General features: G+C 53.7%; 1 protein-coding gene across 5 annotated transcripts in view; it reads left to right on the top strand.

Moving 5' to 3' along the window:
• The window catches only part of RAPGEF6 (Rap guanine nucleotide exchange factor 6), an 808,967-nt gene that overhangs the window by 225,300 nt on the left and 555,991 nt on the right, over window positions 1–27,676 (top strand). For all 5 annotated transcript variants that reach the window (XM_085618031.1, XM_085618033.1, XM_085618030.1 and 2 more), the window contains exon 3: window positions 13,211–13,267. In XM_085618031.1, coding sequence (XP_085474157.1) covers window positions 13,211–13,267 — 57 coding nt within the window. The remainder of the gene's footprint in view (window positions 1–13,210; window positions 13,268–27,676) is intronic.

Raw genomic sequence — 27,676 nt, 5'->3', positions numbered from 1 at the left:
GTCAATATTCAAAAGGGATATAGGCCTATAAGAAGTGCATTGTTTTTTATCCTTTCCCCCTTTGGGAATTACTATCACTGATGCTCCCAGCATGGAGTTGGGGAGCATGGATGATACCCCCACCGTGTTGTATACTCTTGTCAGAATCGGGGATAGAATGGGGCAGAAGGTTTTATAAAACGCACCCGTGAATCCATCTGGTCCCGGGGATTTAAGGGGTTTTAGCTTGGCAATGGCGGAGATCACCTCTTCAATTCTGATCGGGGCTTCTAACTCTTCTGCTTGGTCTGAGATTATAGTAGAGGTTTTGACTTCAAGGAGATACCCCGCCTGGCCCTGAGTGGAGAGATCTTGGGCAATGTATAATTCTGCTTAGAATTGGTGGAAGGTTTCTGCGATGTCCTGGTCTGTTGCCCTTTCCTCCCTGTTTTGGGCTACGATTGACTCTATTGGATGACTGTCTCTGTAGCTTGTGAGCTAGGAGCCCCCCTGCCCTATCACCTCCTGTGTAAAAATGATGGCGGAGTCTTAGTGCAGCATATTTCGCCCTGTCTAGATCAAGTGCGGCCAATTGGGAGCGCGTCGCTTCCAATTGTCTCCAAACTCTAGGTGCCCCTGTCTGCTGGTGTATCCTCTCTAGCTCTTGTGTTTGTTGTGCTTGCAGCTCCCTCTCTTCCTTACGTGTCTTATTGTCTGAGGCTGTGATTACAATAAACTCCCCTCTTACTACTGCCTTCAGTGCATCTCATAGGGTAGTCAGTTGGGTGTCAGGAGTGTCGTTGACTGCCAAATAATCTTTCAGGGTTTTTTAATGATTTGCTGAACCACCTCAAGTCTATACAGTAACGTGTCGCTCAGGCGCCAAGTGCGAGGGTATCGAGTTATGGGCGGGAGTGAGAGTGTGAGTTGTCGCAGAGTGATCCGACAGAGATCGCGGTTGGATATCGACTTCTTGGACATGGGGGACCTGGTCTGGTGTACCCAAAAAATAATCAATTCTTGCATATGTTTTATGAGAATGCAAGTAAAATGGATACTCTCTCGCTGTGGGGTGCCTCTCCCTCCACATATCTATGAGCCCTGCCTCCGCTATCAGCTGCTTCCCCCTTTCGGATAAAGCCCCTGTCCGTCCCTGGCTCTGGGCTAACCTGTCTAGAGCGTTATCGAAAACAATATTTAGATCTCCCCCCAGGATAATCGTGCTGTCCTGAAAAGCACTCCCTTTGTGCACTACTCTCGAAAGGAATGCTTCCTGTCCTTCATTGGGGGCATATATCAACTCGATGGTAAGTGATTGTGAGCCCATGAAAAATGAATAAGCTAGAAACCGGCCTTTCAGTTCAGCTTGCTTAAGTCTGATTTTTCCAGGGCATTTCTGAGATATGAGGATAGCCACCCCTGCTTTTTTGGATGGTAGAGATGAGAAAAACATCTGTAGGAATGCCCATGAGCGCAGTATGTGTTTGTCCCCTGCTTGGAGGTGAGTCTCCTGGAGCAAGCAGATATGAGCATCCGGGTGTTCCAGGTACAACAGGATAGCCCGGCGTTTATTAGGGTTGTTCAGCCCTTTGACATTGGGTGTCAAAATCTTAAGATTATGGGTCATCTAGTTGACCATACACAGAGAGCTATAGGGCCGCAGTGCGAGGCGGAGGACGTGGAGTGTTTTGGCCAAATCTGTTGGCCATATATTATGTTTCGATGAGGGAGCGATAGCATTGTGGAGGTGTCAGAAGGGGGGGGTCAAACCCACAATAACTAACCCAACAAATAAACAATAACAATACAACATTATATAGAACCTGATAGTCCTAGGAGTAATGTCCCATGAGGCAGCGGTGGGAGAAGTCCATTGCCACTCGCCTGGCTCCCCCCAGGCCTCATCTGTGCAATCAGTGACATGAACGCCAAGGTGAGGTCATGACCCTCGGTGGAGACTTTCTTCAATTCTGCCCCCAGTTGTTCATGCTGGGTCTCTGGGGCCTTCCTCCAGCGACGTTAACACAGCCTGCCTCTCTTTCGCTATTGTTTCGGGGTCAGGCCTCGATTTCAGGGGGGTTGCGCCAACCACTCTCCATCCTCCTGGTCTCCTGTTTCTTCCCGATCTCTCAGGTGATGCTCAGTCCGTCGTTGCCCCTTCTGGGATTTCCAATAATTTGCAAGCATCTTTGACTGAACGGACCTGCAGGATCTTGCCATTGACTCGAAAGATCAGCCGGAATGGATGCCCCCATGAGTACGGGATCGGACTTTCATGGATGTGCGCAGTGATGGCCCGCCACATACTCTTCAATGACCTGGCCTTCCGCCCCTCAAGGCACATTACGAATGCGGATGTTATTCCGCCTTGACCTGTGAGCTTGGAGGTCTAGGTACTGCTCCCTCAAGCGGATTACTTCCTGTTGTAGGGATTCGATCTCCTCGTCCCTACTTTCGGTCTGGTTCTCCAGAGTGTCAACTCTGTCCCCAAGAGAGTCCACATCTATTCTCTTCTCTAATTTCCTGAGCTATTTCAGTTTTCGTTTGCTTAAAGTCTTCTCTCAACGAGGCAAATAGAGTCTCAATAAAGGCGCGGTTAGCAGGGGCTTTTGCGTCGTCATTGTCCGTTGTACCCATGGCACTCTCTGTATGTGTTGTTGAGGTCTTCAGTAACAACTCCTTGACTGTCCTATCTTTTTCTCCTCCTTTTGCAGTCGCAATATTCGGTTGTTTGCTTTGACCAGGGGTAGGCGCAATCCGGGAGGGTCAGAATGCGCCTCTTTGTTGGTGATCCGAACCTCTGCTTGGCAGCAGCACCCCTCTAGACCACACCACCTCGTCAGTTTCGCCTCCACCGGGCAATTAGCGCGTTGCCAGTGTGCTTCTTGTAGGTCAGCCTTTCATCGATCTGCAGCCAGGAAGCTCCGATATCTACGTGTCGTGATCGGACGAAGATTGACTGCTGCGCAGGAGCGGAGCACCCCTGTATTTTATTGCTGACATTGCTGGGACACTTAAGAAGTGACGATTGCTGTGCCCGGGTCCACACAGGCCAAGGCCTCTCAGACCGGTAGCTCCTGTTCCACTCTGTAGCCCTGCGATAGTAGGGGGGGGAAATCTCCCGCTGCCACTAAACTGCCTCCTCTCTGTCCGTGGGGTAAGTGATATAGACCCTTTGGTGGTCGCGCTTGCACCCGCTTCCTGCTGCGCGTTCGCGCTGCCCGCCTCACACCTGCAGACTGTTTACGGCCTTGTCTATTATCTGGGCCGATTCGCTTGGTCTATTGGCTGTCTTCTCTACTCACGGTGATATGTGATCAGGGCACTTGTGTCAGCATAATATAGTGCAGTACCTCAATGAACTGCACTGAGTTCGCACATTTGCCAGAAGTGCGTGTGATAAGGTCCTTTATTGGGGAGATCCGCTCCCGATCACTTAAGCGCCAGCCCGCCATCTTCTTCCTGAGAGAGGCGTCTCCCAGTTGCCAGGCAATACCGCGGCTTCGGCCGTCTGACCTCCAGCGGCGCCCCGCTACTGCTTGCTCTCCCCTCTCCCGGTCCCGCCGGGCCGGTTGCTGTCTTGCAGAGGCCCGGTGGCCCAAACCTCAGCAGGGCTTCTTGCTTGCGCCGGTGTTCGGGGCCTCCAGTGTCTCACTGCCACTTTGCCCGATACAGGCTGGTCTCCTGGCGGTGTGCCGGGTCACTCCTACCGCACCTTCGGGGCTCAGAACGGTAAGGCTGGAACCCACGCCCGTACCTTTCCTGTGGGGTTGCTTCCCTTCTGTCCCAAAATCTACCCCTTCGTTGCTCCGCGTCCCTGGTGGAAGCTGCGTAGAGCGCCCCCACTTGCCGCTTACAGCTCCTCTCCTCGCGCGGGCTCGCCGTCCCGAACCTCGGCTCCCGCTGGATCTAGGGCGCCGGCATGATCCCCACTCTGGTCCCGTAGGGATCCGAGGCACCTCCAGGGTATTTAGCGAGGAAATGAAGGCGCTGCTACTCAAAGCTATAGCTGCGGCCTGTGGTCGGAGCCAGAGCAACAGGCAGGCACGACCTACACAGTTGCCATCTTGGCCACGCCCCCTCAGACTCTCTTTAGTCTAGGCAATACATTATGTACAGAACGCTTCAAAATGTTATTCATGCAAGCCTCGTTACTATGGATTTCCAGTGGAGGGCAGTAGCGAGTGTTATCACTTTGACATGTGTGGACGCATACCACCGGTTTCTCTGGCCATCTAGAGGCCTCCCTGATGGATATGGTCATTCATAGGTCTTGCCTCTTAAGCAAAAAGGCAGACTCTGCATTGGAGTGCTTTAAGGTCAGTAGAGCTACTCTATGCTATTTGGTTCGGTTGTTTCCTGTCAAATATTTACTGAATTAGTTCAGGGAATTTAGAGGCTATTCCAGAGGGCTGGCATATCAAGAGCGACAACATATTCATCCTGTGCAGCAGGCATCCCAGTGTTTTCAAGGCTATGGACGTGGGTCCGTAAGGCAGCATGCGGATAAACAAAGACATCATTCTTCCAGTTCCTCTGCTACAACAACCACCAAACCACTTTAATATGCTCTTAGTAGCACAAGACCAAACAGTGGAGGCCATTACAAAAATGGGGTAACCCAAGGGAAAAAGGACCTGGGTGGATTAATGGTACCAAAAAACAGTGGTCCTTAACCAATGATTAATAAATCTGAGACATAATAGTTCGCTTAGTCAATTAATTCGCTAATCAAGAGCCTAAAAGAAATTTTCTTTAAGAACAAAGGCTCGCAATATTCAATAAGTAATTCAATCCAACAAAGGACAACATCCAAAACACTGAGAGCTGGTATACATGCGTTTTATTTTTAGCAATTTTTGCAATATTCATAGGACAGAACAGGGTTGCTCCAAGAAGAGACGTGCATCAAAGGAAAGTGATTGAAAAGTGCGTGAATAGGACAAGGAATGGAAGATACATAGTAGTAGGAGTATTTAATCAATTTCAGGCAAAGAGGATCGGTTGTAATTCACCGTCCAGAAGCCAAGTAACCTGGTCACATTCATTGGATACAAAATTAGTATAATTCAGAAAATGACCCCATTGATGGTCTTGCACGAAAGACTGAAAATGTGTCCCAGGTAGTGAAGGGTGGGCGTCGACGTTTCGACCCGTCTTGATGGCCTTGGGAATTTTAAGCCTTGGCCTTGCGGGTCTTCATCAGGACCAATTAGGGGGCAACCTGACTGGAAGGTGATCTTAACTGAACCACCTGAAACATTAAAACAAGGGGGTGTGAGGAGTTTGTCCTGATTAAAACCATTTAAAAATATATGGTATGTTAGAATTGTTCACATACCTAGTGGATTAATTCCACTGGGAGAATTGCCGGAGTGGAGGGCTTGCTATGACAGATCAGGTAATTTGTGTCTAATTGAGGAATAATAAGATAAATTCAAAATTGGACAAAGTCATAAATCAAAACAGTTGATCCAAAAACATCGTGAGAATTGCTATGATGGCCAAGAGCTAAGTGGAACTAATAGGGCTGTGGCTATCTTGCAGGCCCTTAATGAACAGTAAAAAACCCAAAAGCATCTTACCGCTTCAAGAAACTGATAGCGATGTATCCGCTGTCTGTTCAGGGATAGCTGATGCGTAGAATTCAATCAAGACTAAAAACAAGGAAGGGGCATAATTACTTAAAGCTACGTCTGAGTAAGTGAATAATCTACAATGCGTAGATATTGGCAATGGAATAGCTTACCATGCGACCACAAAGGATGTGCAGGAAAAAACCCGGGAGCGTCCATCTCCGTTCAAGCCCCAGCGCAGTGTGAGCTTGTCCGCGGCTCCGTGCGGTTACCAAGGTAACCGTATGTGAGTTTATGACGAAAGACTCGGAAATAGTAAAAGGACTAGTGTAATTGTTTTAGTCCCGATCGAATCAACATAAAAAACCCAATGTTACCGGGCGGGGGGGGGGTGTAAATCGCATGTCTGAGGTGTAGGGAGCGTACAGTCCTCCTCATCCACTCGATACCGGAGCGTAAGTCTCCGTACTTGATCAAAGTGAAAAACGAGAGCCCAAGTGTTTGCCGTGTTGTTGCTATTGGCAACCGTATACAAGTCTATAGGCAGTGTGGAAAGACTAGTGTACATTGAGGGGTTCCCATAGTTACACGAAATAGGGAAAGAGATCAAATTGGAACATGATGAAGTCAATCAACATATTTGAAAACTTATGAGGCACAGTAGGGATACTTCAATACCTTACAGACACTGCATAGAACAACAATTTCAGTTCACAGATCATGTATCCACAACTATTGACAATACAAAAAACAATAATATAGATTCACAAAACATGTGTCCACACGTATTGACAAATTATAAAACACAATTATACAGTAATGTAATTCTACAGTAAACGGGTGTCCAGATGAAAGTCACCCTCTATTCCAATTCAATGCATGGTGCTGATTAAAGATCCCTTTAACCGCAGATTGAGTAGGGGCTGACGGGGAAGAGATACACTCTATCTTTGATTCATAGTAGAAACTTGTTTGTTGATTTCTTCAAGTTCGTTCAAACCCCTGGTGACAGTGTCCAAAGAATGAATCCATCTATACTCCCGCTTATTCAGTATTTCAGTAAAGTCACCACCTCTTGGGTTAGGTTTAACTTTTTCCAAAACCCACCATCTCAGGCTGTCTGCTGTATGTTCAAAATTGACTTCATCATGTTCCAATTTGATCTCTTTCCCTATTTCGTGTAACTATGGGAACCCCTCAATGTACACTAGTCTTTCCACACTGCCTATAGACTTGTATACGGTTGCCAATAGCAACAACACGGCAAACACTTGGGCTCTCGTTTTTCACTTTGATCAAGTACGGAGACTTACGCTCCGGTATCGAGTGGATGAGGAGGACTGTACGCTCCCTACACCTCAGACATGCGATTTACACCCCCCCTGCCCTGTAACATTGGGTTTTTTATGTTGATTCGATCGGGATTAAAACAATTACACTAGTCCTTTTACTATTTCCGAGTCTTTCGTCATAAACTCACATACGGTTACCTTGGTAACCGCACGGAGCCGCGGACAAGCTCACACTGCGCTGGGGCTTGAACGGAGACTGACGCTCCCGGGTTTTTTCCTGCACATCCTTTGTGTTCGCATGGTAAGCTATTCCATTGCCAATATCTACGCATTGTAGATTATTCACTTACTCAGACGTAGCTTTAAGTAATTATGCCCCTTCCTTGTTTTTAGCCTTGATTGAATTCTACGCATCGGCTATCCCTGAACAGACAGCGGATACATCGCTATCAGTTTCTTGAAGCGGTAAGATGCTTTTGGGTTTTTTACTGTTCATTAAGGGCCTGCAAGATAGCCACAGCCCTATTAGTTCCACTTAGCTCTTGGCCATCATAGCAATTCTCACGATGTTTTTGGATCAACTGTTTTGATTTATGACTTTGTCCAATTTTGAATTTATCTTATTATTCCTCAATTAGACACGAATTACCTGATCTGTCATAGCAAGCCCTCCACTCCGGCAATTCTCCCAGTGGAATTAATCCACTAGGTATGTGAACAATTCTAACATACCATATATTTTTAAATGGTTTTAATCAGGACAACCTCCTCACACCCCCTTGTTTTAATGTTTCAGGTGGTTCAGTTAAGATCACCTTCCAGTCAGGTTGCCCCCTAATTGGTCCTGATGAAGACCCACAAGGCCAAGGCTTAAAATTCCCAAGGCCATCAAGACGGGTCGAAACGTCGACGCCCACCCTTCACTACCTGGGACACATTTTCAGTCTTTCGTGCAAGACCATCAATGGGGTCATTTTCTGAATTATACTAATTTTGTATCCAATGAATGTGACCAGGTTACTTGGCTTCTGGACGGTGAATTACAACCGATCCTCTTTGCCTGAAATTGATTAAATACTCCTACTACTATGTATCTTCCATTCCTTGTCCTATTCACGCACTTTTCAATCACTTTCCTTTGATGCACGTCTCTTCTTGGAGCAACCCTGTTCTGTCCTATGAATATTGCAAAAATTGCTAAAAATAAAACGCATGTATACCAGCTCTCAGTGTTTTGGATGTTGTCCTTTGTTGGATTGAATTACTTATTGAATATTGCGAGCCTTTGTTCTTAAAGAAAATTTCTTTTAGGCTCTTGATTAGCGAATTAATTGACTAAGCGAACTATTATGTCTCAGATTTATTAATCATTGGTTAAGGACCACTGTTTTTGGTACCACAAACAGTGGAGGGGCAGGATTTGACATGAAGCAAGAGATCAATGCGAGAGAGTGTTTTGTGCGTGGCGAATGCCACATCCTCCAGGTGTCTCAAAGTCCCAGTGAAGTCATCCAAGACGTCAGCGCAGCTTAGCGGTGTCTAATATGCCAGATATGGGTCCTGCCGTATAGTCGCTGCTTGATCGGGAGAGGCATTAAAGTCTTCCCCAACAATCATTACACCATGAGGTAGACCCAGTACAACAGTTCTGGAGGCATCCAGGGCGAGTTTAGGTTACTGAGGCGGGATATAGACGCACAAGAAGTTGTATTGAGTCTCCTCAGGGAGACCCTCCACTCTGATATATCTGTCCTGAGGATTGGATGTCCCCACCGTGACCACATGGGAAAGTCCCTATGAGAGAGTATTAACACCGCTTGGGAGCCCCTTGGTTGAGCCCTCATGAAACTCCTTACTGCAGCCGGATCGGTAAAGGGAGGGCCACGTTGAACCTGTTAATAGATCTCTTGCAGCATGGACTTTTTGGCTTATCAGAGTACAGCCATTCTTTAGATATGGTCAAGCATCTCAGTCGTGGGGGTTGATGGTGTAATGATAAGTAGTAGATGGGAGCTATGGCCAACAAAAGTGGAGGTGTCAAGGAGCCTCCAAGTCTATGTAGCAGTGAAAGAAACACCTGTATGTAAGAATGGCTTGAGATGTCACTCATATGCCAACACAGTAGACAACACATTAATGCAAAACATAACTTCCCCTAACCCCCAATCCCAACCCGCGCCCCTACACTTCCACCCCAGAAACATCAGTCGCCCAACAAAACCACATGAAACAAAGCAACATAAGAAACATGACAGGGCACTAGGGATGGACCTTCTCATATGTATGATTAAGCTGATGCAACATTATAGAATTTCGCATGTGGAATCAAAGGGAACATGTGTATGAGTACATCCACAGAAATCGGCACTTTCACACCTCTAGGGGAGCCTTAGAAAAGGCAACTCAAATGTCCATGCTAAAGCTCTGCATCTAGGTATCTGAAATCAGCCACCGTAGAGCCTCCCTGGATTGTAGGGGAGTGTGTCTGTGGGGTTGGCCACCAGTCATGTCAAGAGAGACTCAGGTCTTTTACATATGAGTCTGGGTTTACCCTGGGTTGGCTAAGGCCTCTGCGGGATCTCATTCCCCTCTGTGGTTTAGGCTAGAAAAGCCAGGGCTTGGCCAGGTCTGCTTGTCAGACGGATCTTGGCTAGGGGTGGGAGCGGTGTCTCAGGTCCATTTTTACAGCAGCCCTGTCCCAAACCACCTTGAGGATCTTGAAAAATTGGGCCCATGCGCCATGAATCGCTTTGTTTAGCTGGAAAAATCAGCATATATTGTTGGTTGATGTCCCGCAATTTCTGTTTAACCGCATTAAAGGCTTTCTTTCTTTGTTGGTCCAGCTTATTATAGACAAGTAAGATCATGATGTATGTGGATTGAAATGGTAGATTGCCGGTCTTTTTTATTGTGTCATGATCTCTGAAATTAAGGAATCGAGCAATCTGAGGACGTGGGTAAGTCTTTTGCGGCCACAAACCACTACGAAAGTGAACTTTCTGGGATCCAAGATACGAGCCAATGTTCTAGAAATTTCTCCGGTTCAGTAGATTTGGCCTCCTTCAATAATCTGAAGTTTTAATGGGTCCGCATACATTTAATCTGACCAATGCCAGTTCTCAGAGGAAACTGCTTGAGATCTGTAGTGGTTGCTGCTTGAACGCAATTGGTCCATCGGCAGACTTATTTCCCTTCCCCCATCCAGAGGTGGCAGTGGGTAATGGATGCGTCCTTACTGAGCTGGAGAGTTCATTTAGGGAAGGTGAAGTTTAGGCGATTCTGTTCTCCAGTGGAGAATCCGCTCCACATCAAACTGCTGGAGTTGTGGTCAATTTGTCTGGAGGCTTTCCTTCCATCCATTCAGGGAAGGCTGTGCAGGGTCTCACAAACAACACCACTGCCTTGTAGTATTGTAACAAGCAGCACGGCATAGGATCCTGAATCCAGTGTCTGGTGGGCCTCTACGTCTGTGGTTGGCGCACCAGGGCAATTTCCTGATCGGAAACCGCTTAGTAGGGTCCCTGAATGCCAGAGAAGATGAACTAAGCAGACCGAAACTGGCGTACCACAAAGAGCATCCACACTGCAATGTGGTGCAAGGGTTCTTTTGTGAAGTGGGGAGTACCCTGGCTAGATCTTTTCACCACTGCCAAGAACACAGTGTTGAAAGTTTTGGAAATTGGTGTTTCCGCAAGAACACTCGCACATTAGGGGATGCGTTGTCATGGAATGGAACATAGGACTGCTGTATGCCTTTCTGTCCATGCCTCACCTGCTCAGAGTTCTACAAAAAGATCAACAGCGATCGAGCTCAAGCCATCCTGGTGGCTCCGGACTGGGCCAGGAGAGTGTGGTACCCAGACTTTCTGTTCCATGAGCATCCTTCCCTTATCAGGCTACAACTTTGCGAGGACCTTCTGTTTCAGCGAAGGGCAGGGGGACTCCTCCCAAATCTTTGCAGTCTACACTTACATTGATTGACAAACAACTGCGTTTGACAAGCTGTTTGAGTGGTGGATTTTATCCTTGCACCCTTCACAAAATCCATTTATGCCATGTGCTGGGACAGATCCGGTGCCTGGTGTGGTTTGTGCAAGACTGACCCCTTACAAGCAAAGCTGTTGGAGATCTCAATTTATTTTGGTCTTTCTTCTTTTGCCAGACCAACTGTTCTTGTGGAAATCATCTGTTGTGATTTGATTTCTTAAAGGTTTGGCAAACATTTTCTCTCAAAGACCTTTTGTGGTGTCACAGTGGAACCTTAACTTGGTTGTGATGTTTCTTGTGTTTCACTCCCCATAGCCAATGTATGGGTACTTGTTGTGTCTCCTGACTTTAAAGAGTGTCTGCCTCACTACGATCACGTCATTTAGTCACATGAGTGAACTTCAGGCACTTTCAGTGCATCCACTGCCTTTTCCTCTGAAAACATGGTGCTGGGGATTCTAGTGGCATTCTTGTCAAAAGCTGTGACTTCCTTCCACATTTCACCCCTTGAAAGAGGAGCAGAAGCTCCATTGGCTAGAGCCCAAAAGGGATTTAAACTTTTATATTGATTGTACCTAGGACCATCCAGTGGATGATCAACTTTTTGTGGGTTCTCCGGTGTGAAGAAAAGGATGTCTGTACAGAACAGGACCCCAATGAGGTGGCCAGTCCTCTGCATTGACATCTGTAAATGGCCAGGAAATAGGCTCCAGAAAGTCTAAGAGCGCATTCCACTAGGGCTAAGGCTGCAACCACTGCATTGGCACACAGAGTGCCTGTCTGTGACATCTGTCAGGCTGCGACGTGAGCGCCAGTGCACACATTTATGCAGTACTACTGCCGTAACAGCCAGGTCGGGTGGGAAGGACATTTCACAGTTTGGTCTTTCAAGACTTTTTGGTCGTAGTCCACTCCACAGACCCTCTACCTTGGAGAGTTGCTGCTTTCATATATATTCAAAAGTAAGAACGCTATTGTTAAAAGTATCCATAAGATCATCAAGTTACTTATCTTTGGTGATCCTCTTTCTGATGGATGCTCACCCACGGATTCCTCACCGGCTTCTCTCCTCCCTCTCCTGTGGACTGTCCTCATTTTAGTATCTAAAAAGGTCCCAAGGTAGTATGTAGGATACTGGTACCAACAAGTGTTCATGCTCCATGGCTGAGGGTGCAGAAAGGGAAAAATATAAGAAACTGACATCGGAGCATAGGGGTAGTTCTTTATGGAATGGGGGGAGTAGCACTATGCCACCTTGCACTGGACGAGAGCACTGCTGTATGAAGTTTCCGGGTCCATCCTGGCACTTGAGGATTATTCTAAGGTGACCAATCTGTGGTTAGATAAGGTATTGACAAGAAAGAGCATTACCGAAGGTAAGTAGCTTGCTCTTCAGAAGTCCGAAGTGTGATTGCAAAGCACATCCTTGACTTGGGAATTCTGGAGTACTTTGGTTTCCCGCTTCGTGTGTACTGCTGTGAAAGATGTCTTGGTAACGGGTCTGTATCCATTATAGAGCATCAGACTTGGTGTACCAGTTTCCTTCCACTTTCCAGAAATGGAGACCTAAAAGAATCTTTTTCCATCCCCATGGAGGCATCCCCGAACCCTAAAGACTTCCTAACAGCTGCCTTTACATCAGTCAATCATTGGTATGGTCACTCCCCTTTTCGGCTCATCTTGCGTTTCTTTTACTCTTGGATTCTCACTTGCTACAGGAATCTCACCTGCAGACTTTCTTCATCTGTTTCCTCTTGCTGACCTCCTCATATTTTCCATCTTTGAGTTCCCTCCCCTAAAACTCCTAGTAGCTCCTTGTCTGACACCAATCATTGGGGTGTAGGTGGGCTGTGTTGCTGACACGGTCAACCTTTCCATTCCAAACCTCTGCCACCGTTGGGTTCCCAAATCCTGCTGTGTCACTCAGATTTCGGGACAGTCTTCTGTACTCGAGGCCTCAACTGTACACCAGGCCCTACAATGGCCTGCTATTTCCTTATAAGTAGCCTAGGGACAGTGAATAAAGAATTGTCTTTTCATAGTACATGATTACTTTGTTTGGTGTACAGGACATATAACGTGCATTGACAAAATGTGTCCTTTTTTCAACACCACAGAATGTTTGAGTCTTGTAGGGTGGGACAGTGGTGGGAATGGGCAGAAGTGCCTCTCTGGCAGTTATCAGCATAAAATCCCATCCCTTCCTCGCCATCTGAATTTTTCTTTGAATTTGGCAGGTCAGTGATGCGTTATTTAAAAAATACTCTGAGCATCCCATTTAAGATTAGTTGAAGTCTTGGTAAACAAACATCCAGTCAGGAACTTTCCAGCGATTGTAATGATTTTGTAACTGTATTCTTGTTTCTTTTCTTTTAGAGTGATGTCTGCAACTGCACGTTATGAAAGATACAGCGGTAATCAAGTTCTATTTTGGTGAGTGCTTTGAAAGTAATTTGCTGCTTTTTTCTGCTTTCCTCAATTTAACTTAGCTCCATGTGAGCTTGAAACATGTCAATCAAGGTTGTAACCAGACCCAAACGTCATGATATGCGTTTTGATACCTTTTAATAGCTGAATGTGAAATGTGGACCTTTTATGAGGCTAACTAGGCATAAGTTAACAATCTCTAAATCATTTTTAATTGCACATGAAAAAAATGAAAAATTATCAACGAACAATTTTTAGCTTGCATGGCATTTATTGAAACTATCAATGACAGGACATTTGCTATAGAAAATTATTAACAGTGCTCCGTTTTTAGGTCTCGCCTAGCGACGCAGCGCAAGCGCTGCTCCCTTGCGAGATCTATTGTTGTCGATTGTGCTTCCGAAGGGGAACAGGAGATGTGCACGCGTACGAACAGGAGATGTGCACGAGGCGTTTCAACACAGCGCGCGCATGGCGCGCTTTCACTTTCCCTCCCTCCCCCGTGAGCTCCAGATCATCTCGGAAGCTCCCGGGGACCCTGCACAGCGTCAGCAGTCTCGGAGTCGGCTCGCCGTTCTTTGGTTCTGGGCAAGTCACTAATCCCCGTCTCTTCCGCCTTATGTTAGAAAAGGCAGAGCATGTTTACCCTAAATATGTAGTTAGAGTTATGGCTTTAAACGTGTCAACTGTTAACTTTGCATATGCTTATTGCAAAGTTTTGCTTGCTATTCCAAATACCCGTAAACGGTATAGAATCTTATCCTTTATTTAAACACGTGCAGCTCATAACCCTGCGTGCCCTACATTAGCCAGTTTAATGAGCTCTTACTTTATGGAGTATGCTGGCTGGTTGTTTTGCATTTTTTTGATAAACAAGTTTTATCGGATTTTAAACACTGCAAAAGAAACATTGAGCCTGACAAGCCACCACTGTACAAATGCACGAAGTGAAATCACCCCTCCCCCGCCCCCACCCGAAGCCCCGCCTCCCGCCCCCACCCCCCCAAAACACCCATCAGAGTACATTGCCCAACCATTTCCCCCATACCCTACGGTATTTCTTGGGGCAGCCCCTCGCCTGATAGAGAGTCCGTTCCTGGGCCGCACACCAGTCCACACCAGCACTCCATTTGGCCAAGGTAGGCGGCTGCGGGTGTTTCCATGCCGCTGCAATGTCTCTTTTGGCCACCATTAACGCTGTCATAAGGAACAGCTTCTCTGCACGGGTGCCCTGCAGACCATCAGTGATGCCCAGAAGGACGTGTCTAGGATCGTGTGGCACCTCCCAGCCCAACACCTCTGTGAGATCAGCTTCTATGCCCTTCCAGTAATCCCCCAGGCCCGGGCAGGACCACACCATATGGATGAAGTCGGCCGGATCAAAACCACAGCGGGGGCAAGATGCGTCAGCAGAGAGGCCCGCACGGCGTAGACGCGCCGGTGTTAGGTAGGCAATGTGGAGATAGTACACTTGAATCAACCGCAGTTTGGCGGAGGCCGTCACCAGCCGGTGGGCCATAAGGGCATCCCGCCAGTCCACCTCATCCAGAGGTCCTACCCACTCCTCCCACCTTCCCCTCAAGCCCTCCTGAGCCGCGGGGGTGTTATTAACGAGAGAACGGTGTATACGGGAAATACCCCCCTCCCTAGATTACCCAGCAAGACCTGAGCCTCCGGGGGGCTGTTGTCTGGCAACCGAACATCCAGAGGAGTATAGAGGCGTATGGCGTGGCGCAGTTGGAGGTACTTATAAAATTGAGAAGAGTGAAGGGAGAAGCGCGCCTGCAGTTCCGCGTATGAGCACATGCGTCCCCCCCCTCCAGACGTCCCCCAGCTGGGAGATGCCGAGCAGGTCCCATGATCTAAAACCTTCCAGGGCAGCAACGTCCCGCAACCACGTCCCATGCCAAAGGGGAGTGGCGCGCGTCAGCCGACCGGTCCACCGGGTGTGGCGAAGCGCCGCTCGCCAGGCCAAGAAGATCGCCCTAGTGATGTCGGGGCCGGAGGCAGGGATGGGAGCGCCATACAGTTGATCCAAAATGCAGGAGAAACCCAAGTTCGCTAATTCCACCCTGTAAGCCGGGTCGGACCATCCCCCTCCGAACCAATCGTGAATGACGAGAAGGCGAGTGGCCAAATAGTAGAGGTAGAGATTGGTCATACCAAGCCCTCCATCAAAGGTGGGCAGGCGACACGTCAACAGGGCCAGCCGCGGTCTCCCAGCACCCCAGAGGAACCGAGTCGCCAACCCGTCCATCTCTCGGAACCAAGGCCTCGGAAAGGACACGGGGGTGTTCTGCAATACCTAAAGGAACCGGGGGAGAATCATCATTTTGTAGAGTGCCACCCGCCCCCGCGGGTTGAGCGGGAGCGATTGCCATCGCGCCAGATCCTCCTTGGCCTTCTTAACCAGGGGGGCCACGTTAAGGGCCTAGCTCAGCTCCGGAAGAAGGGAGACCCAAATACCAAGGTATTTGAAAGACAGCTGTCGGAGGGGAATCCTGTCCTGCCAATCAAAGCATTCCCGGGAGGGGTGCAGAGGCACAAGGACCGACTTGTGCGGGTTTAAATAGAGGCCAGATGCACGGCCAAAAAGGCCCAGGATATGGAGTGCCCGGGGACCAGATCGGGCCAGATCGCTTAGGTACAACAAAATGTCGTCCACGTAAAGGGCTATTCTGTCTGGGGCAAGACCTGGCCACTCCCAGCCCCGAAGAATAGGGTCCGCACGGACCAGGGCAGCAAGGGGTTCCATAGCAAGGGCAAAGAGGAGGGGCGACAGTGGGCACCCCTGCCATGTTCCCCGGCCGATCCGAAACGGCCGCGACAGTGCCCCATTGACCAGCACCCTGGCACGGGGACGTGCATAAAGGACCCGCACCATTCCGACAAAGTTGGGGCCGAAACCCATATGGGTCAGGACTTCAAATAGATAGGGCCACCCAACCGAGTCAAAAGCCTTCTCGAAGTCGGCCAGGAGGAGCGTGAGATATGGGGGTATGCGGTGGCGGTGAGCCAGGGCCACATGAAGTCGACGCAGGCAGTGGCGAGTACCCCGGTCCGGCATGAAGCCGCATTGGTCCGGATGCACCAGGCTTGACAAACGGCCGAAGCCTCTGTGCCAGGACCGCCGCGTAGAATTTGATATCTGTATTAATGAGGGAGATCGGCCGGTATGTCGACCTATCACAAGAAGGTGGCGTAGATTTGGGCAAAACCACAATCGTGGCCATGTCGGCCTCTGGAGGGAAGGAACCGGTTTTAACCGCCTCAGCATAGAGGGCACTCAACCGAGGAGTCAGAAGGTCTTTGTAGGCGGCATAGAACTCCTGGGGGAATCCGTCCGGTCCCGGGGTCTTCCCCGCGGACGTGCGCCCTATCGCCTCCCCAATCTCCTCTAGAGAGATTGGCACCTCCAGACTCTCCCAGTCACTGGACCGAAGACAAGGAAGCCGTAAATTATGAGCTGCAAGCAACGAAGCTAGGGATAAGTCCGACACCCGGGCCCGATACAGCTGTGAGTAGTATTGAGCAAAGGCGTTTGCCATGGCCACGGAGGATGACTGAAACCGACCCTCCGAATCGGTGACCGCCAGTATGATGCGCGACGTCCCCGGGTAGGTAACCAGCCGGTGCAGCAATGTACCATTCTTATCACCCCACCCGTAGACCCTCGCCACCGAGGACTGCCAGAGGAGCCTAGCCGCATCCATCGACCGCTGACGAATCTCCTCCCGCAGAAGCCGCAGCTGCCGATCTACGGCCGGATCCCCAACCGCGGAGAGAGATTGTTCCAGACGTAACGCCCGGGCCTCGCAGGCAGTGAGTCGCTGGAGCTGCGTCTGGCGGTGCCGCACCACCAGAGCCTTGGCGGCCCCCCTGATGGTGGCCTTACCCGCCTCCCAGAGGATCCCCGCCGAGGAGACTGACCCATCATTGTTGCCGAAATACTGTGCTAACGCGGACCCTACCTCCTTACAGAGCTTCTTATCCCGGAGAAACCAGGCGTTGAAGCGCCACATCTGGCGGGCCCCTCGGGGCGGGGGACCCAGACCCAGGAGGACTGGGGAATGATCGGATATCCCTCTGGGAAGGAAGCGGACATCCTGGATGCCCGCACAGTCGGTGGAAGGGACAAAGATCGCATCAATCCGCGCATGAGTGTGATGGGCAGCCGAAGTGTGGGTGTATTGCCGTGTGCGCGGGTGCCAGATACGCCAGGCGTCACATAAGCCCTGAGCCTCTGCCCACCCCACCAGTTGCTTAGCCCGCGCTGCGCGGGACGCCGAGACCGGACCGGAGGAATCAAGTTGTGGGGCAGACACAGCGTTGAAGTCCCCACCCAAAACAATAGCACCCGGCGGGAGAGCAGCCAACAGGGACGTGGCATGGGATAATGCTTGGGACAACCCGGTGGGTGGCGTGTAGAGCGAGAGAAAATTGAGCGGCCGACCCTCCAGCGTGCCGCTGACAGCGATCCCCATCCCCTGGGGAGCACGAACCACCCGGGTAAAGACAAAGGGTACGGAGCGGCGCAACAGGACGGCGACCCCCCGAGATCCACGGGAGAATCCAGAGTGCCACACCCGGTCGTACCCATATCTGGCCAAGAAGGGACACCTCTCACCCAGCAAGTGGGTTTCCTGGAGAAGGAGCACGTCGCCCTCCGCGCGCTGAGCATACTTAAGGACTGCAGTGCGCTTGAGTCTATCCAATAAACCGTTCACGTTCTACGACAGAATGCGCACCTGAGCTTTGGAGGTGGGGTCACCCATGGGAGTGGTGGGAGCAGAGCACGCTAGGGAGGAAGTGGCCACACGAAACCCGGACCACGGGACCCATACCAGGGAAGGCCAATGGGCAGCGCATAAGGGCGGGCGGCGGCGGGGCCCGCGCGGGTGACCGCGTGGAGAGGCACGGCGATGCACGGAGTGTGGTGTGGTAGAAGAAGCTCAATGAAAAACAAATCCAACCCAAACAAAACAGTCCCCCAAGAAGGAACAACCAACAGGCCCCCAACCCCAGACCCCCACCCCCCACCCTACACTTCAAGAACGGAAGCATCTGTCGCCCGAACAACCCCAACAGTTACAAGACCCCAAGCCTAGATGCTCGGGTATAAAGAGCGTAGTGGACCCCTACGGAAGCACGGATTTCAGTGATACGTCCTAGGTTATTGCATGAAAGTTGAAGAGTGCAAAGCCCCCTCTCCCCCGCCCTCGAGCAGAGCCGTCGCCTCCTCCTGTGGATACATGGAGCAGACAGTAAGTTACATGGCGGGACTCCGGGAGAGGTCAGACAGGTCAGTTCGTATGGTAAGGGGGACAGGAGATCCCCCCGGCCTGGGTGACAAGCAGCTCCGGGGACCCCCAGCCGCATGAGACGATGCGCCAGAAGAGGCCGAGGAGTCCCTCACATGTCTCTCAGAAGCGTTGGCAGACCGGGTCCGGACCATCGCCACTCCTCGGCGCAGCCGGGACTGCGTGCGTTTCCTGCGCCTTGGTCGGCGGGGGCCAGGTACTTCTCGGCCCCGGGGCCCCGCAGTGGACGACACCCCCGCGGGTTGGCGCAGAGGCCTCTCCTCAGTGAGCCAAGTCCAGGCTGCCCGGGGGGTATCAAAGAACAATGTCTTGTCCTGGAAGACAACACGAAGGCGGGCCGGGAATTGGAGCTGGTACTGAAGACCCAGGGAGCGCAGCTTTTGCTTCACCTCCGTGTAGGACCGGCGCTGCTCCTGGACCTCCCGGGTGTAGTCCGGGAAGACCATAATGGTGTGGTTATTGAAAGTCAAAGGCCCACGCACTCGCGCCTCCCGCAGGATAGCGTCTCTGTCCCTAAAGTTGAGGATCCACAGGATAAACTGGTGCGGGGGAGCCCCCACAGGAGGTTTGGCCGCCAGCGACCGGTGCGCCCTCTCCACCACGTACCAGGTCGACAGCGCGGTCTCCGGCATCCAGGACTTAAACCATTGCTCAAGGAAATCGTCGGCGCGGCCAGATTCCACTCCTTCCGGGGAGCCCACCAGACGAAGGTTGTTGCGACGGGCGCGATTTTCGGCATTCTCCGCCCGCCTGTGCAGCTCCTTGGAGTGGGTTGTGAGCTCCCTGACCTGATCCTGCAGTAAGTGAATGTCGTCCTCCGCTGTGGAGATCCGGGACTCCGCTTCCGTAATGCGAGCTGTAGCATTGCGGAGATCCTGCCGCAGGAGCGCAACATCAACCTTCACCTCCCCAACCATCCCCTCCAAGGAGGTGCGGGAGGCATCAATGGCTTGAAGGATGACGGCCAAGTCCTTGTTCGGGGCTGGAGCCCCCCCCCCCCCCCGCCCGGAGGGTCCGAGTTGGTGAACTGGTCCATCCTCGTCTGGTGGGACGTGCTCGGCGTCTTGGAGCCCTTCTCTTTGCCCATGGCGGACCAAGGGAGCACAGGCCATGCACGAGAGTAGGCTCGGAGGACCAGCAGACTGCTCCCGCCCGGCAAACGCAGCAGCCCCCCGCACCAGGTCAAAGAGGGGGGAGGTCGAGGCGAGAGAGGAAGGGCAAGGGCGTCTCCCGGCCGCACCCTTAGAGCCGGGCCAGGCCGTCGTCACCGCAGCGTGGGCCTCACGTTAGAATGGACAACGAGTAGCTGCTTGAGGGCCACCGAGGCACTGTCTACCGTCCCAATCCGCCGGTCCGAATAAGGTGCCAGGAGGTCCCAGAGCCGGCAGTCGCGCCCTCCCCCCCCCCCCCCGGATCCGAGGGCCAGATACAGCGCCGGAGAGGGTGTGGCGGTGGGACCCCTCTCCGCAGGGAATGATCCCAGGCCAGGGGCTCAGGGCCCCGGGGGCCACCACAGCAGCCTGCACAGGTCAGCGCCCAGAGTACTTCTCCGCCCCAAGTGCGGTTACTGCCCGTGGGCCCCGTGGTGCCGCACCCCCCCTAGGTCACCTCACCAGGGGGTTGCCAGAGTAAAGCAGCAGGGGGGACCAGGAGGAGTCCTCCCACGCAGGCAGCAGCGGTGTATCAGCGCCGTCTCCTCAGCCGGGTTCGCTGCGCGGGCCGATCCACCCGCCGAGAAGGGCTTCACCACCCCCGGGGAGCGCCCGTCCACCGTCGCCTCCCCCAGCTCACCTCGGAGTTGGATCCCACGTAGGCCCGGACCACAGCTCCTCCGGTCACGGGGCAGCCGTCAGCAGTCCCCCGCCCATGCCACCTCCGGACTCAGCCAGCCAAGACACTCAAGAAGGGTACGGCGGGGCGGGCAGGGCAAGCCGTCCCCGCAGAGGCAGCGTCGGGCCAAGTGCCTAGAGAGAGTGGGGACGGGCAGCGGCCCAAGCCCCCAGGCAGACCCGTGCCACTGAGGTCGAAACGGGCCGATCCACCCGCCGAGCACAGCCTCTCCTCCACCGGGCGGGCATCAGTATGTAGCGGCACAGGCAGATCACTCGTCCTCCGGTCCCGCGGCAGCCGATGATGAGCTTGCGGCCTTCGCCCCTCGTGGCGTGCCGGGGGCTCTCTTAGCGGACGCCGCTGCACAGGGAACCGGAGGGACGCGACCCAGGCACCAGCGCAGCCCATGGGCCGCCTAACTCAGTCCCAGCGATGCCGAAGCCGGTCAAACTCGCTCCGAGGGCAGGGCATCGACTCCCCCACACTCGCCAGTCATGAGGTCCGACCTAGGACTGCATCTGCGGATGTAGATCGGATGTGAGGTGTCCGGCCGCCAGGAGCCTCACTCCGTTGCGGCCATCTTGGCTAGCGCCACCTAGCGCTCTGTTGTTTTGCATTTTAATTTAGCGCAAAGTCAACCCCGCACTAGCAAAGAGCTTTACAAGACAACCAGTTACAGTACATAGGTAGTGAGCCAACGCCGTGACTTGAAGCATAGTTACCAGCTTACCACTCAGCAGTTTAAAGCATTGCACCACTATTTTCCATTTAGTGACATTGCCTACTACCATGTTGTGTTGCTACGCTCCGCTTTTCTACAGTTATGTTGCAAAAGGGGTACTATGCCTCTAATGTATTGTATGCTGTGCCACAATGATGCACAGCATCAGGTGTTGGTATAAAAGGAGGGTATTGCTAGCAAAGTTTTCATTCCTATTTCAAAGATTTGTTAAATAATATATGTTTTTTAATCCATTATTTAAATCCATATAATCATTCCCCTTCATACTTGTAAATTAATCCGTCAACCCACAAATATATTTTTTGCCTCCTCCTAAAAAGTAACCGTAGTTACGGTTTCTATGCACATATAACCTGTTATTCGTATATGCCTATTTTAAAGTTTTGCTTGCTGTTTTTAAATCCCGTACAAATGTTGCACGTTCTCGCATATATTTTTCCCGTTTTTTTTTTCACAATACAACAACTAATACTCGAACACAATTGTAATTCACATTATTGATACCCTTAATAATCCTAAAAATCATCATACCATACAAGCAACTATTAATTGAAATAGTGAACCCTGCACACTGATGCTAACTACTCCTCTTGCCACCAAACTAACTAAACAATAAATTACACATTACATACTTAGTGAACACATACATACAACTACTTACCTGTTAAATACATTTAAACACTCCAAACAAAACCATTATGCAAAATTGTCATTACAATACCAATAACTCTAACTGATGCGAGACCTGTTGTATTGCAAATTATTGTTTGTGCTGTGATTTTCTAAGTGATCCTTGCACAATTGATCACTCTTAAGGGTAGCACCTCCCACCAGTCATAATCACTTGGTCACATCCAGGAAATAGAAGCCTTCCTGATCCATCTCCCTTTTTTGAGCCCACCTTGTTTTCACAGTCTTTCCACGCCTGTGTTGATAGTGTCAGCTTCTGTCTTGCAAGTCTTTTGCTCCTACCCTATTCTATTGACAGTCCGGGTCCTTTGCTGTTAGTCTTGCCCAACTCCATTGGTTTCGCCTTCCCCATTTGCTGTTGGTCTCATGCACCGTCTTTGAGGCGGAAATCTTGTCCACCCTATGCTGAGTGTCTCACTTGTGTCCTATGGTGGATGTTTTGCACCTTGTGTGCAGGAGTGCTGGCACAAATGCACGTTTCCACACCCAGTGGTGGACGTCTTGCTCCCAAGCTCTGGGATTCACCCACATGCTACTATGCAACTAGGCCATCTGTTTCCTCCATTGCTTTGCTTGTGAAGTCTCTGTAGCTCAGGGAGATTACTTGTGCCTACTGACTCAATCATCTCCTGTGCGTGCTAGTGGTTTCATCTGCCCCCGTACAGTTGCCTTTACCCCTCTCAATTTCTTGTTGGTTGCACCCTCCCACTTTGCTGCCAGTCACACCTCTCCTCTTTGCTGTTGGTCGCACATTCATGTTTGCCTCAGTCTCGCCCTAGTCCCTTTTGCTCCAAGACTGGCCTCCTTCTTTGCTCCAAGACTGGCCTCTTCCTTTGCTCCAAGACTGGCCTCTTCCTTTGCTCCAAGACTGGCCTCTTCCTTTGCTCCAAGACTGGCCTCTTCCTTTGCTCCAAGACTGGCCTCTTCCTTTGCTCCAAGACTGGCCTCTTACTTTGCTCCTAGACTGGCCTCTTACTTTGCTCCTGGCCTGTTCCTCCTTCCTTTGCTTGATCTGGCTCCTATCCTTGTTCCCAGTCTGGCCCCTTTCTCATTGCTTCCTATCTTACCTGTCTCCCTTCGCTCTTTGTCTGTTCCCTCTTGCTTTGTTTTTGTTCCCACTCTTCCTGGAGTTGCCGGTTTGTGTTCCCTGGTCCTGTTGATTTTCACCTCTTCCCTTCCTGGAGCATATTGCAACCCACCTCTCCCATATCATTCTGTGTGCTTTTGACTCTGAGCCACCGTGTGCTGGCTGTCTCACTTCCATATTGTTAGTTTCACTTGCTTCCTCTGGTGCATTTCGTATCTCACATCCTCCTCTATGCTTTAGTTGCACCCCCATACCTGTATTCTCAAATCTTCCCTGTGCTTGTGATCTCAAGCTGCCTCTGTACTGGCAGTATCTACTTTTATATTGGCCTTCTAGCCCCACCCTGTCCCAAGAGTGTTATCCCGACACTTTGCTGAGGATCTTGCCAAATACCCCGCCCCCCTCCTCCCCGCTGGTCATCTCACCTCCCCTCCACTTGCAGTCTTGTCCTATGGCCACTCTTTCCCCTCTATAGTCTCTTGACTATACTCTGTAACCCCACTGCTCCTTTCTCTTTCCTTCGCCGTTGAGCAGCTGCCGAGCCTACTCTGGTGCGGCCTCTCTGGTCCCCTTGGGGGGGCGGCCTCTCTGGTCCCCAGTCTTCTCTGGTCTCGGGGGAGGCGGCCTCTCTGGTCTCCTCGTGCGGTGGCCTCATTGGTCTCCTCCGGTGCCACCTCTCTGGTCTCCTCTGGTGCGGCCTCTAATCCTCTTGAGGGAGGCGACCTCTGGGCCTCTTGAGGGAGGCGACCTCTCTGGTCTCCTCTGGTGCGGCCTCTCTTGTCTCCTCGTGGGCGGCCGCCTATCTTGTCTCCTCGTGGGCGGCCGCCTATCTTGTCTCCTCGTGGGCGGCCACCTCTTTGGTCTCCTCGGGGCTGGCCTCTCTCTGGTCTCCTCTGGTGCGGCCTCTCTGGTCTCCTCTGGTGCGGCCTCTCTGGTCTCTGTGGGTGGCCGACTCTAGTCTCCTCTGGTGCAGCCTCTCTGACCCCTTGGGGGGGGCAGCCTCTCTGGTCCCCTTGGGGGGGGCGGCCTCTCTGGTCCCCTTGGGGGGGCGGCCTCTCTGGTCCCCTTGGGGGGGGCGGGCGGTCTCTCCCTTGGGGGGGGGGCGGGAGGGGGGCGGCCTCTCTGGTCCCCATGGGGGGGTGGCCTCTATGGTCCCCTGGGGGGGGGCACCTCCCTGGTCTCCTCGTGGGCGGCCGCCTCCCTGCTCTCCTCGTGGGCGGCCGCCTCCCTGGTCTCCTCGTGGGTGGCTGCCTCCCTGGTCTCCTCGTGGGCGGCTGCCTCCCTGGTCTCCTCGTGGGCGGCTGCCTCCCTGTTCTCCTCGTAGGCGGCCGCCTCCCTGGTCTCCTCGTGGGCGGCCGCCTCCCTGGTCTCCTCGTGGGCGGCCGCCTCCCTGGTCTCCTCGTGGGCGGCCGCCTCCCTGGTCTCCTCGTGGGCGGCCGCCTCCCTGGTCTCCTCGTGGGCGGCCGCCTCCCTGGTCTCCTCGTGGGCGGCCGCCTCCCTGGTCTCCTCGTGGGCGGCCGCCTCCCTGGTCTCCTCGTGGGCGGCCGCCTCCCTGGTCTCCTCGTGGGCGGCCGCCTCCCTGGTCTCCTCGTGGGCGGCCGCCTCCCTGGTCTCCTCGTGGGCGGCCTCCCTCGTCTCCTAGTGGGCGGCCTCCTCTCAGGTCTTCTCGTGGGCAGCCTCTCTGGCCTACTCGTGGTGCGGCCTCTCTGGTCTCCTCCTGGTCTCCTTTGGGGTGGCCTCTCTGGTCCCCTTGGGGGGGGTGGCCTCTCTTGTCTCCTCGTGCGTTGCCTTTCTTGTCTCACCGTGCGTGGCCTCTCTGGTCTCCTCGTGCGCGGCTGTCTCCTCTCTGGCCTCCTCGTGGTGCGGCCTCTATGGACTCCTCGTGGTGCGGCCTCTCTGGCCTCCTCGTGGTGGGGCTTCTCTGGCCTCCTCGTGGTGGGGCTTCTCTGGCCTCCTCGTGGTGGGGCCTCTCTGGCCTCCTCGTGGTGGGGCCTCTCTGGCCTCCTCGTGGTGGGGCCTCTCTGGCCTCCTCGTGGTGGGGCCTCTCTGGCCTCCTCGTGGTGGGGCCTCTCTGGCCTCCTCGTGGTGGGGCCTCTCTGGCCTCCTCGTGGTGGGGCCTCTCTGACCTCCTCGTGGTGGGGCCTCTCTGGCCTCCTCGTGGTGGGGCCTCTCTGACCTCCTCGTGGTAGGGCCTCTCTGGCCTCCTAGTGGTGCAGCCTCTCTGGTCTCCTTTGGGGCGGCCTCTCTGGTCCCCTTTGGGGGGTTGGGTGGCCTCTCTTGTATCCTCGTGCGCGGCCTCTCTGGTCTCCTCGTGCACGGCCTCTCTGGTCTCCTCGTGCGCGGCCTCTCTGGTCTCCTCGTGGGTGGCCGCCTCTCTGGTCTCCTCGTGGGCAGCCTCTCTGGTCTCCTTTGGGGCAGCCGCCTCCCTGGTCTCCTTTGGGGCGGCCGCCTCCCTGGTCTTCTTGTGGGCGGCCTCTTTGGTCTCCTCGTGGGCGGCCTCTCTGGTCTCCTCGTGGGCAGCCGCCTCCCTAGTCTCCTCAGGGGCAGCCTCTGGTCTCCTCAGGGGAAGCCTCTCTGGTCTCCTCGTGGGCGGCCGCCTCCCTCGTCTCCTCAGGGGCAGCCTCTCTGGTCTCCTCGTGGTTGGCCACATTGGTCTCCTCGTGGGCGGGCTCTCTGGTCTCCTTGTGGGCGGCCTTTCTGGTCGCCTCGTGGGCGGCCTCTCTGGTCTCCTCGTGGGCGGCCTCTCTGGTCTCCTCGTGGACGGCCTCTCTGGTCTCCTCGTGGACGGCCTCTCTGGTCTCCTCGTGGGCGGCCTCGCTGGTCTCCTCGTGGGCGGCCTCGCTGGTCTCCTCGTGGGCGGCCTCGCTGGTCTCCTCGTGGGCGGCCTCGCTGGTCTCCTCGTGGGCGGCCTCGCTGGTCTCCTCGTGGGCGGCCTCGCTGGTCTCCTCGTGGGCGGCCTCGCTGGTCTCCTCGTGGGCGGCCTCGCTGGTCTCCTCGTGGGCAGCCTCGCTGGTCTCCTCGTGGGCGGCCTCGCTGGTCTCCTCGTGGTCAGCCTCGCTGGTCTCCTCGTGGGAAGCCTCTCTGGTCTCCTTTGGGGCGGCCGCCTCCCTAGTCTCCTCGTGGGCGTCCTCTCTGGTCTCCTTGTGGTTGGCCTCTCTGGTCTCCTCGTGGACGGCCTCTCTGGTCTCCTCGGGGGTGGCCTCTTTGGTCTTCTCTCCTCGGGGCGGCCTCTTTGGTCTTCTCTCCTCGTGGACGGCCTCTCTGGTCTCCTCGGGGGTGGCCTCTTTGGTCTTCTCTCCTCGGGGCGGCCTCTTTGGTCTTCTCTCCTCGGGCGGCCTCTTTGGTCTTCTCTCCTCGGGGCGGCCTCTTTGGTCTTCTTGGGGGCGGCCTCTTTGGTCTTCTTGGGGGCGGCCTCTTTGGTCTTCTTGGGGGCGGCCTCTTTGGTCTTCTTGGGGGCGGCCTCTTTGGTCTTCTTGGGGGCGGCCTCTTTGGTCTTCTAGGGGGCGGCCTCTTTGGTCTTCTCGGGGGCGGCCTCTTTGGTCTTCTCGGGGGCGGCCTCTTTGGTCTCCTCGGGGGCGGCCTCTTTAGTCTCCTCGGGGGCGGCCTCTTTGGTCTCCTCAGGTGCGATTTGGTCTCCTCGTGGGCGGCCTCTCTGGTCTCTTCTGGTGCGGCTTCTGTGGTCTCTTCTGGTGCGGCTTCTTTGGTCTCCTCGGGGGTGGCCTCTCTGGTCTCCTCGGGGGTGGCCTCTCTGGTCTCCTCGGGGGTGGCCTCTCTTGTCTCCTCGTGGGCGGCCTCTCTGGTCTCCTCGTGGGCGGCCTCTATGGTCTCCTCGTGGGCGGCCTCTCTGGTCTCCTCGTGGGCGGCCTCTCTGGTCTCCTCGTGGGCGGCCTCTCTGGTCTCCTCGTGGGCGGCCTCTCTGGTCTCCTCGTGGGCAGCCTCTCTGGTCTCCTCGTGGGCAGCCTCTCTGCTCTCCTCGTGGGCGGCCTCTCTGCTCTCCTCGTGGGCGGCCTCTCTGGTCTCCACGTGGGCTGCCTCTCTGGTCTCCTTTGGGGCGGCCTCTCTGGTCTCCTCGTGGGCGTCCTCTCTGGTCTCCTCGTGGGCGTCCTCTCTGGTCTCCTCGTGGGCGTCCTCTCTGGTCTCCTCGTGGGCGTCCTCTCTGGTCTCCTCGTGGGCGTCCTCTCTGGTCTCCTCGTGGGCGTCCTCTCTGTTCTCCTCGTGGGTGGCCTCTCTGGTCTCCTCGTGGGCGGCCTCTCTGGTCTCCTCGTGGGCGGCCTCTCTGGTCTCCTCGTGGGCGGCCTCTCTGGTCTCCTCGTGGGCGTCCTCTCTGGTCTCCTCGTGAGCTGCCTCTCTGGTCTCCTCGTGGGCTGCCTCTCTGGTCTCCTCGTGGGCTGCCTCTCTGGTCTCCTCGTGGGCGGCCTCTCTGGTCTCCTCGTGGGCGGCCTCTCTGGTCTCCTCGTGGGCGGCCTCTCTGGTCTCCTCGTGGGCGGCCTCTCTGGTCCCCTCGTGGGCGGCCTCTCTGGTCCCCTCGTGGGCGGCCTCTCTGGTCCCCTCGTGGGCGGCCTCTCTGGTCTCCTCGTGGGCGGCCTCTCTGGTCTCCTCGTGGGCGGCCTCTCTGGTCTCCTCGTGGGCGGCCTCTCTGGTCTCCTCGTGGGCGGCCTCTCTGGTCTCCTCGTGGGCGGCCTCTCTGGTCTCCTCGTGGGCGGCCTCTCTGGTCTCCTCGTGGGCGGCCTCTCTGGTCTCCTCGT

Source organism: Triturus cristatus, chromosome 7 (assembly GCF_964204655.1).
Source record: "Triturus cristatus chromosome 7, aTriCri1.1, whole genome shotgun sequence".
Taxonomy (NCBI): domain Eukaryota; kingdom Metazoa; phylum Chordata; class Amphibia; order Caudata; family Salamandridae; genus Triturus; species Triturus cristatus.
The sequence above is the reverse complement of the archived record's forward strand: the minus strand, read 5'-3'. Positions and strand labels throughout refer to the sequence as shown.